This window comes from Aristolochia californica, unplaced genomic scaffold, assembly GCF_029961685.1.
Source record: "Aristolochia californica isolate CCGP_79_NKW_82.1479 unplaced genomic scaffold, dmAriCali1.0.hap1 SCAF_16, whole genome shotgun sequence".
In the NCBI taxonomy this organism is placed as follows: Eukaryota; Viridiplantae; Streptophyta; class Magnoliopsida; order Piperales; family Aristolochiaceae; genus Aristolochia; species Aristolochia californica.
The window spans coordinates 1,282,831-1,292,527 of NW_027181837.1; the positions used below are offsets into that span (position 1 = coordinate 1,282,831).

The following is a 9,697-nucleotide window of genomic DNA, read 5'->3' on the forward strand; positions in this document are numbered from 1 at the left end:
ATGGAATCAAAATATTGATCTGAGATGGGAAGAGGAAGACAAAGAAGAAAAAGAAGAAAAGAAGAGGTCACAGAATCACAAAGGGCAATGGTATATAAGTAAAATGAACTCTAAAATGTCTCTAGTATGAGAAAGAGCTTGGTCTCATATATAAGGCAAGATATTAAAGGAAGTAAGACAGCACAACCCCTATGTTAACTTAACAGTATACAGCATTAAACCTGAGACATCTTGGGCAAGGTACTTGAAACATCTCAGATTTAACACAGGCAAAATATCCCCTGGTCTTCATCTGTGAAAGCCACTTCAAATGAACCATATAATCCAAGTAAGATCAAGTAAAATACTCTAGAATTAGTTTATTGATGCGGCACTGGTCAAATAATGTTTCTACCAAGGGAAGAATTATAAAGCTTAATTAGGTGCTAAAGCAGTCCATGAATGAATTTTTCTGGATAGAAATATATACTTTCTAGATGTAGTACTACTAAAGATGCCCATGCCTTTGAGTTCTGATAAGAAAACATATGTATTTAGTATGCAGTTGAAGCGGTACAGCTCTTATTTGTAGCAGGTGTTTAATGGAACAAGCACCTTAATACATTATACTTATGCAATAAAACAGGAGAATGACTGTACTTACACATATTACAAATACCATCATGTTTTTCTGGTGTCACTCACTGCGACGACCACCTGAAAATAAGCCACCACCACAACTGCCACAACCTCTAGTCACGGTTGCCACCATGTTTCCATGCTTTTCATTTGCTGCCCACCTGTTCCCACTGCCACCTCCACATCCTCCACCGCAACCACCTCCACAGCCTCCACCACACCCCCCACAACCACCACCTCGAACTGCATTTCCACACCCAGCCCCACATCCTCCACACCCGCTTCCACAGCCACTGCTCTTAATTATCCGCATATTGTTCTCATCACCACAGTAATCATCAAGTCCTCCCAGATTTGCCACTCTGCAGTCATCTGCTTTATCACTTAGATTAACACCCAGCTCTTCATTTTTAGCTATCCCACCACGTCCCTCCTTCCTGAATATGTCTGATAACAAGTATAAGAGCAGAATAGCTGGCAAAGCGAACCAGTCTTCATTGACCTATCAGAATCCAGACGATTACGTAAGTATGGAAAATCGGTGTTTGAATGCTCAGTACTTCACAGAACAAATGAGAAGTATACCATGAGAAGGCTAGATTTCAAATTAAGCAAGGCAATTGCTTTGCCATACGGATCTTCTGTTGAAAAACCAACTGCAGTCATAAAATCACATTCATCTTTCTGATTGCCAATGTACTTTGGTTCATATTCCAGCTTCCTCCCTTGGAAAAGTTTTACCTGTCACAATTATAGATTACAGTGACATATGATCACTATTGCCATGAGCAGACAATTTCAACTAGGCTTTTCTCAAATATAAATAAATAAAGAGAGGATGAGAAAATTATACCGCACGATCACCTCTGAGATCAATGCTATAACCTTCTTTGGTAGGTCTTTTCTCAAGCTGAAGGAACCAGTGAGAATCCAAGAAGGACCAACCTGTTTCAGTGGACTCAGCTAGCACACATTTGACAGCAGTGCCTCCTATTACGCCAACTAGCTCTTTCTTTTTTACCTCTCCTTTCTTCAAGTTTCTGAAAAACAGTTTAAAACAGGGGATAAATGGTCAGAGTTCAGCTTTTCATGCGTGTATTGTCAAAAAAAGACTATAATATTTCAAAAACAAACAAAGATGGTTTGAAAAGTTGACTGCCCCAAAAGTTGCTTCTGTGCATGACTCTGTGGACCAGACAGCGGACTGGATCAACCACAACTTGTATGTCCTCTAGTTAAGAGTAGAAAACCCAAAGTGATCAAAGATTTAGGGATTGATTGAACAACTTGAACAAGCTCAATCTTCTGGACTTCAGAACAGAAAAGGAACTATTTCAATTTAAATCCGATAGCAGAATTTTCTTTAGATCTGAAATCCAATTGTAGATATTTTAAATAACTAACATTTATGTACTTATGCCCAAACCACGTCTTGGTCCACAATCTGTTAAACAAATATTGCCGCCATAGATCAGGAAAGACTGAAATGAGCTATTGAATGAATCTGACAATGGTCCAGTTAAAGGAAAAGCTCGATAGCGTGGCATTGAAGAGACACTGCTCTTCTAGCCTGTCAGTATGGATAACAAATCTTGATGTATCACATTATTCTTCTCTGCATAGAAGCATGGATTACCTGATTTGGAGGCTCATCATCTCTTCCCCAGTGCCATCCACCACACGAGTCCAATGCCGAAGCTGCTGAATGTTCCCCGGAAGAGGGAATAAACAACTGCTAGCTACATATGGACGGAATTGGACCATATGGAATGCATGCGGGGCTACAGTCGGAATCGTCCAAGATATAGCAAGATGTAGAGTCAACGCCTTGGGTTCAGCAGCACCAGATGGTGGGTCTAACTCAAACCATTTCTCAACAGTGAGTGTAGAACTGGATCTCATCAAGTCTTGTAGAGAAACTGAAATTGTGCCCATGACTGTAGCAGGTTTTGACAAAGGTATGTGGGACAGTGCGTCCGACATTAGCACAAATTTCAGCTCCCCATGAGGCTCACAATGGAAGGTAGCAACTTGTTTCTCCCTGGATTGGGGTAAAATTTTCAGTCTTTTCTTACTGCTGAAGAACTTATCTGGCTGGTTCTTGCTGACCAAGAGGAAGAAATCCCCCTTCTGGTGAGCTGGTAAATATTTTACCCGAACAAACTCTAAATTAACCTGCAAGGGACAGTTACACTAGAGTAGCTAATAGCTTCACATAATTTAAGGACATTCAATGAGGAAATATTGAAAAATGGAGCAACAAGTATCACTTCTAGATGCTTGACCGGTCCATGGTTTGGCTTTCTCAACTTGAAATTATTACAGATTGTCATGCTGGACCTTTTTATCCTGATTTCAAGCTCATGTTTCAAAATTTATTAACATAAAGAGGACAAAGAAAGGCATTTTAAGAGCTGCTAGAAAATTGTCAGGAAACTTACCTCCATGATCTCTGTTTTTGGAAGATCAAGACATTTCTCAAACTCATTGCAAGGACCAATATCCTTGGCCACAGACTTTAGTTTCCATGGAGTGTCTGAGACAGGAGAAGGAGCATTGCCTCTATACATTGCTCCTGCTCTCCAATATCTCAACCCAAATGTTTCTTCCCACTGTTTGGCGGTTTCAGAAAAACCCGTATCCAGCTTCTTCCCCTTCGTTCGGTCAGAATCAGTATCCTCATGCTCTAGTACCCTCCCTAAAGTTTCTATCAGGTCATTGCAATACGAGGCAGGTTGTAGTTGATGAGAATGCCAAATTAAATCGATGTCGTAAGTGGGTACACAAAAACGTCTCAAGGCTTTCTCTTTGTTTCTTTTGATAAGGTGCAAAAAGCATTTGTATCTGGCTACTGCACCTTCAAGAAAGTGAGGATCATGCATATGAGGCCTGGATACCTGTTCAACAATGAAGAAATGAATATAAAGGTTAATTGTGCTACTAGAAGCTCAGGATATATACGAAAGATACATTAGATCTTTTCTGCCAGTAGGCACCAGTAAAATGATGCTAGAGCTCTGATCTTTTATTATTTGTAAGTAAGAGTAATTTATTATTCATAACCATTGATTAAGGCTAATTAGTCAGACATCCAAGATTGTTATAGATACCAGAGAAATGATCCATAACTGTGGTCTCTCTCTCTCTCTCTCTTGGCTACCACAAGTAACTTTTGACACTGATACAGGTGATTTTGATTTTCATGTCCAACATGTATAGGCACCACAGTTATTAGTGATTCTCAAATCTTGAGTCTCTATGCAGTGAAGAAAACATCACCAATCATTATGATTGAGATTGGTTTTGAAATGTAAACAGAGATTAAGCTGGATCCATCTACTGCAGTAATTCAAAATTATTTTCCACTGTAGATTCCTAGGATTGCATAACATGCTTACTCTACATAAAATCAGAATGACAGATGCAGTACGACCAAAGAATTGCTTTGACATGGACTCTGCCATGGATTGAATCCCATGTTATGTCTTGAGTAACCATTCTTTCACATTATATAACAATTTGTTTTCTCATGGTCACGTAGACGTGAAAAAACTGAGACAAAGTTCACCAGGAAAGTTCCATCTATTGAGGTGGAGGCCTTCAGGAAAGTTTTAGATGAGTGGAAAAAAACAGTATACCAAATCCACTAGTCAAATAAAAAGGCATTTAATAGGAACAACATACGAAAAGCATGTTAAAGTAGAAATCATTTTGTTTACCTGATAAAAGAAAGGACTCTGCCTTCTAGCGGCAGAAGCAAGATCATATTGGATGCCAAGTTCAGCTTCATGAGAGTTTCCTGGAGCATTTTTCAATGGAAAACTGCTAAAATCTAGCTCATATGGTTCCTCTGAATATAGGCTGCTCCAAATTTCTTCTGTCTGCTGTTTGGAGATCCCTTGCACAACAGATACTACATTTTTGTTGTTCAAGATATGCCCATAAAGTTTCTCGCAATCGGCTTTGTATTGTACCTAAGTAATGTAGATTTATGACTAGAAGATTCAAAAACTTATATCAAAGAAGTGGTCATTCTCATCTATGAAAATTACCGGATTAAGTCGGTGGCAATGCCATATCCATTCACAATCAAGAGGCACAACAAGAAAGCCTTCCAGAACTGGAGATTTCGAATGTTTAGCAAGCAAGGGCAGCCAGTATGCTTTGTACCTTAACAAGATCACTTCATAAAGTTAGAAAGAACCAAGGGGCACTCCAAGGAAGAAAGTGACTTGTGATAATTGACTATTAATAATATTCTACTAGACTTTTATCACTAACATCGTCTTAGAATCAAGAAGCCAGTCCATTGTTATGGACATCTATAGTGTTTTTGTGCCATGTCTGGTCCACCTCAGCCATCAAAGAGTCACAAAATAAGAAAAAAAACCAAAAACATTAAGGTATTTTCCCCTAATCAACATCCAGAGCTGTTCAAAGTATTATAATCTAGTGATTTGAATCACAAGAAAAGGCAAAAGACAGACAACGCTGTATGCTGAAGAACAGGCACATAATTAGTAAGATATGGTAGCAAATGTCATGGTCGTTTATGAGCGAAGACAATAAAGACATGGAAAGATCTGCAAAGAAAACAAACCTGTAAATTGCTCTTTGCAGTATAGGGCCATCATATAAAAAACGGTTCTTATCAACAGCTGCAAGAAATTGTAGCTGCTGCTGAGCTGCATCCACAAGGTCAACGCTAACTTTAATCTTCTGTGCTTCAAGCCACTCGACTTCCTGATCGTGCTCCATTTCCTTATTGAAGAGGATCAGATACAAAGATTTTCTCCGATGGAAATTTCGAAAAACAAGATTTCAGCTCTCCTGTAAAAAGTACAAAAGGACAAAATTTAGAAAGAACAAATATACGATGCATCTCTTGTTTTCGTTCAGAAGGCAACTTTCTAATTTTCCTCATGAGAGAAGACCTTACCAAGGTAAAAGATGACCAGAAAGCATGCCGAGATTTCTCATGCTACAGATAGAACATAATCGAACGCTCTCCATAAACTGATCGTTCAAATTGCAAATTTAACTCAAAAATCATATAACATGGTAAAACAACTCTCAAGTGTTCATCAAATTTTACAAGAGAGAGACCCGAGAGATAATTTAATCCATTTTTCAGAATCAAAATTTTGTAAATATTTGAAAAGTAATGATCATAACATATGTAAAGCAGTCAAATAAAAATCACAAATTAAGAAATTTTAGCCTCCTTGTTTCACAACAACCATAAATAAGAAGAAAAAAAAAAGGCTCAAAAGATCGGGAAACCAATAGAGCATGGCAAAACTAAGCAATTCAGATCATAAACTTAAAAATCGTAGCCCAAACAGATAAAAACAATCGAATCAACAAACATGTGAATTGGCTACTCCAGGGAAACTCGATCACTCCGCGTTATAGGCATGTGAAACAATAACACAAAACGATTCCTGAAGAAGGCGAACGAGAGATTGAAGAAAAACTCACAAAATTCCCAGAAATTCATCGAGTTTCCCCGCTCTCAGTCTCGATGCATCAGAATCCTGTTTGATTGCTCGCTCCAACCAGAAATGAGAAATCTATTTAAATTTATGCTTGACATCTTTCAAATAAGAAATTAGAATCGAAAATGAAAGATTTGTCCCTCAACTTTTTCCAGAAAGACAAAACAAGTCCAATCATTTTACATAAAAAAAAGGGTTCAAAATTCATATTTTCGATCCAAAATCCAAATAGAAATCTGCTCTATCAAGATAAAATTTTTTTAACGAGATGATGTCTGTTTTGGTATTTACCTAATCGGCATCAAATGTTTGCCGTTGGACACAACAAGAGCACCTCAACTGGTTGTTGAGCCATTTCGGCACAAATTATTCCAAGATATTTTGCATGACTGCAGTTGCTGAATTCAATAATTTTTTTATTTTTCTACAAGAGTTCTTATTATGCTTCCCACCTACTTGCTTTATTAAAGACTTGTCGTCTCCCACAAGCAAAAAGAAAAGCTTGCAGTACAAGCAGTACCTGCAGTACAGTTGAGTACAATCTCGGGTAGTAGTCAACTGTGTAAACTTCCTCAGTTAATTTTTTTTCGTGTCTGTACAGTTGACTGTATTCCTTGGATTATGATTTGCTGAAACAAAAACTCATCTTCGAAATAGTCTCGTTCTCATAATAAATCCTCCCAATTGATTGATTTACTCAGAAGTGACATGCATTTGATGGGAAAAAATCCCATTATTCTAAATGATCAGTTAATTGATTGATCTGTTCTGGAAAAGAAATAGGACTGGAATACCAGAAACCCAGAACATCTGATGGGAAACTAGTCAAATACCAACACAAAGATGAAATAAGCAATTATGGTCCAGCTTGGACAGATTCGTATACAGAAAACAAAAAATTACAGTGAACTGTTCTCTAACTCCAATAACTTCTCTTCACTGATTAATTCAACCTAAAGAATGTTTTTTACATTTGTGTTGACCCTTTTTTCTTTGATTCTTCCGCTACCAGTACCAACACGACTACGTCAAAAAGCTGAAAACTGAACTCAACTTTTTGCCCCGATTCTGGTAAGTGCAACATATGCAATTAGTCTGAATCCCACCAACATCATCAACAATGCCATAAGAGAAGTACCCACATGACCAAGGCCCACGAGTTTTATTGTGGGGAAATCTCTCACCAAACAGTATTCCTGCTTCCCACAAAGATATGTGTCGTCAATGGCGAACTGAGAATCCAGCAGGAGTAAGTAAGTGTAGTGGGTGATGGAGATGTACTTCACCCAAGAAACGAAAACTGGAACGTGCTGCACATAGTATCCGGCACTGAGGAGGAATGTGAGGGAGCAGATGGATCCAAGTGTGGTTGCAGCCTTCTGGTCCATGATGAGGGCCCCCAATGATAGCCCCATGCCCTGGCCGACTACGACTGTGAGAAGGATCACGAAGAGGGTTTGGAAGAAGTTTGGGAATGTGGGCTTTAGGCCGGCCATCCAGTAGCTGATAGTGATGAACACGGTTGGCAAAACGAGCTCCATTGGCAAGTCGCTGCAAGTCTTGGCCATGAAGTAGGAGGAGAGCCTGTACATTCCTGAAGATCTCTCCTTTGTCAACATCTTTCGTTCTTGAGGGAACGTGAAGATGGCTTGGAACATGGGCAGGAGGACCCAGAAGGTTGTGTAGAAGAAAAGTATTCCTGTCTGTAGGAAAGAAACAAATAATGAGTTAGATTAAGCTAGACATTAGTTTGAAAATCCAGTAAAACGGCAAATCGGAGACAAATTAACCTGATCTTGAATATGGGAGCTATCAGATTGCCACCAAAGAAAGCCGGTGAAGAACGTTACAAACAAGATCTGGCTTATTCTTAAACCAGAGAAAGATGAGTGTTTCCCCTCCTTCATGCCCCTCTGAAGCAACACAATGAACTCTTCCCGCCAAGTTGCACTCCATCTACTGATTTCCTTCTGGTCCTTGGTGGCTATCATTCCACTTTCAACAACCACAGAAAGCTCGTTATTCAGTTCGTTGCCAATGTTATCTTGATAAGCAGAAACTAGAAGCCCTTTTACTTCTGTACGATCTGATTGTGATTCTACAGATGATATGCCTGCAAGAAGAGGTTTTGTTAAGTCTTAATTAAGAAAATAAAAAAGTTGGGGAAGAAAAAAAAACGAAAAGACACTAAACATAATAAAATGAAGTAACATACCGTTAGCAAGATCTAAAAGGAAATCAGCAGGATTCATGGGGACACCAGGGCTCTGTCCAACACCTTCGAAGTAGTCCATTGTATCTGATCCTTTGCCGAAATAAATAGGATACCCATCTGACAACAATAAAACCTTGTGAAACATGTAAAAAATCCTGCTAGAAGGCTGATGTATGGTCATAATAATAGTCCTTCCACCTGCTGCCAGTTCCTCTAGTGTTGAAACGATCTTCTGTGCAGTTGTTGAATCCAAACCAGAGGTGGGTTCGTCAAGAAAAAGAAGACTAGGGTTTATGAGCATCTCCTGTCCTATACTAACTCTCTTCCTCTCACCTCCAGAAATCCCTCTTACCAACCCTCCGCCTATGATACTATCCTTACAATGCGTTAGTCCAAGAAGAGAGATAACAGCCATAGCTAACCCGACTTTCTCTTCTTTACTGATTTTTCTGGGGAGCCTCAATCTTGCCGTATAGACCAGGGTCTCAGTAACTGTAAGATGGGGATACAAATCATCGTCCTGTGTGACAAAACCAGTGTTCCGAGTCATGGATTTTGAAAAGGGCATGTCATTGTAGGTTACTGAGCCGGACAGATGGCCATGGAGTCGGCCCCCCAGAGCTGTGAGCAGAGTTGTTTTGCCACTTCCAGAAGGACCCAACATTGCCAGCATCTCTCCTGGGTATACTACTCCGCTGATGCCTTTAAGGATCAATCTATCTGGTACATTGGTACTGGAAGCAGGCCAGATTGAGCATCTGTTCTTTGTTTTGTTTGGCTTGATCAGGTATTTAACTTCGACAAACTGCATTGCAGGGATATTTGATGTTACTTTCCAAACAAATGTGTTGGAACTAGCTACTAAAAGTGAAATCCAAGATTCAAATACAATCACGATAGAAAGGGAGCATTTCTCTTCTTTCTTTCACTAATCTGCTTCTACAAGGCTGATCATATATCACAGCCAATCCCTTTACTCTTTCTTTCTTCAACATCTGTTTTATTACCGCTATATATAAGTTGTTGATTATAAATGAATATTATTAATTAATCGTTGTCAACTATGCCATGAAAAAAGCCAGAGAAGCAAATTTAGAGATGTACCTTTTATTTGGGTTAGAGAAAAAAAAAAAAAAAAAAAAAGAAAAGAGAAAAGCAGATACAGATGACCCAACGGCAAATCGCAATTCAATAACCAAACAGTTTACTCGCGATCAAGGAGAAGAAGAAAAGAGAAAACGAACGAATGAAATTTCGTTTGATATTTCGCTACCTTGAGTGTAACAGGACGGTCAGTCTCCTTTCTGAAGATGGATGGCGCCTCTTCATCTTCCACCCTCAGTGTCCGTCCCAGTTCCAGGTCCAT

At 39.1% G+C, this 9,697-nt stretch overlaps 2 protein-coding genes across 6 annotated transcripts; both read right to left on the reverse strand.

Annotated features, from left to right (window-relative positions):
- Positions 1–511: 511 nt before the first annotated feature.
- LOC137953667 (glycine-rich domain-containing protein 1-like) lies at positions 512–6,528 on the reverse strand. 5 transcript variants are annotated; one of them, XM_068801129.1, is made up of 11 exons: positions 6,408–6,528; positions 6,100–6,155; positions 5,558–5,634; positions 5,219–5,448; positions 4,671–4,788; positions 4,338–4,592; positions 3,060–3,515; positions 2,255–2,793; positions 1,472–1,658; positions 1,204–1,359; positions 512–1,120 (listed from the first exon to the last, which is right to left on the reverse strand). In XM_068801129.1, the coding sequence occupies exons 4-11, from the start codon at positions 5,374–5,376 to the stop codon at positions 677–679; spliced, it is 2,313 nt and encodes a 770-aa protein (XP_068657230.1). In that variant the 5' UTR covers positions 5,377–5,448; positions 5,558–5,634; positions 6,100–6,155; positions 6,408–6,528; the 3' UTR covers positions 512–676. The 5 variants fall into 5 exon arrangements, with proteins under 5 accessions (XP_068657230.1, XP_068657229.1, XP_068657228.1 ...); XM_068801128.1 differs by having other exon boundaries at positions 6,100–6,214; XM_068801127.1 differs by lacking the exon at positions 5,558–5,634.
- A 637-nt stretch (positions 6,529–7,165) lies between these two features.
- LOC137953493 (ABC transporter G family member 9-like) lies at positions 7,166–9,697 on the reverse strand. The gene is made up of 4 exons (XM_068800916.1): positions 9,605–9,697; positions 8,332–9,136; positions 7,907–8,229; positions 7,166–7,819 (listed from the first exon to the last, which is right to left on the reverse strand). The coding sequence occupies exons 1-4, from the start codon at positions 9,695–9,697 to the stop codon at positions 7,166–7,168; spliced, it is 1,875 nt and encodes a 624-aa protein (XP_068657017.1).

Excerpts from the sequence above, each read along its gene's own strand:
- LOC137953493 (XM_068800916.1), bottom strand. The coding sequence starts at position 9,697 with ATGGACCTGGAACTGGGACGGACACTGAGGGTGGAAGATGAAGAGGCG. Across the intron at positions 9,137-9,604 it reads ACCGTCCTGTTACACTCAAG|TTTGTCGAAGTTAAATACCT; the intron begins GTAGCGAAATAT and ends CCTGCAATGCAG. Across the intron at positions 7,820-7,906 it reads GCTCCCATATTCAAGATCAG|ACAGGAATACTTTTCTTCTA; the intron begins GTTAATTTGTCT and ends TCTTTCCTACAG.
- LOC137953667 (XM_068801127.1), bottom strand. The coding sequence starts at position 5,376 with ATGGAGCACGATCAGGAAGTCGAGTGGCTTGAAGCACAGAAGATTAAA. Across the intron at positions 4,789-5,218 it reads CTGCAAAGAGCAATTTACAG|GTACAAAGCATACTGGCTGC; the intron begins GTTTGTTTTCTT and ends GATCTTGTTAAG. Across the intron at positions 1,659-2,254 it reads ATGATGAGCCTCCAAATCAG|AAACTTGAAGAAAGGAGAGG; the intron begins GTAATCCATGCT and ends ACTGTTTTTCAG.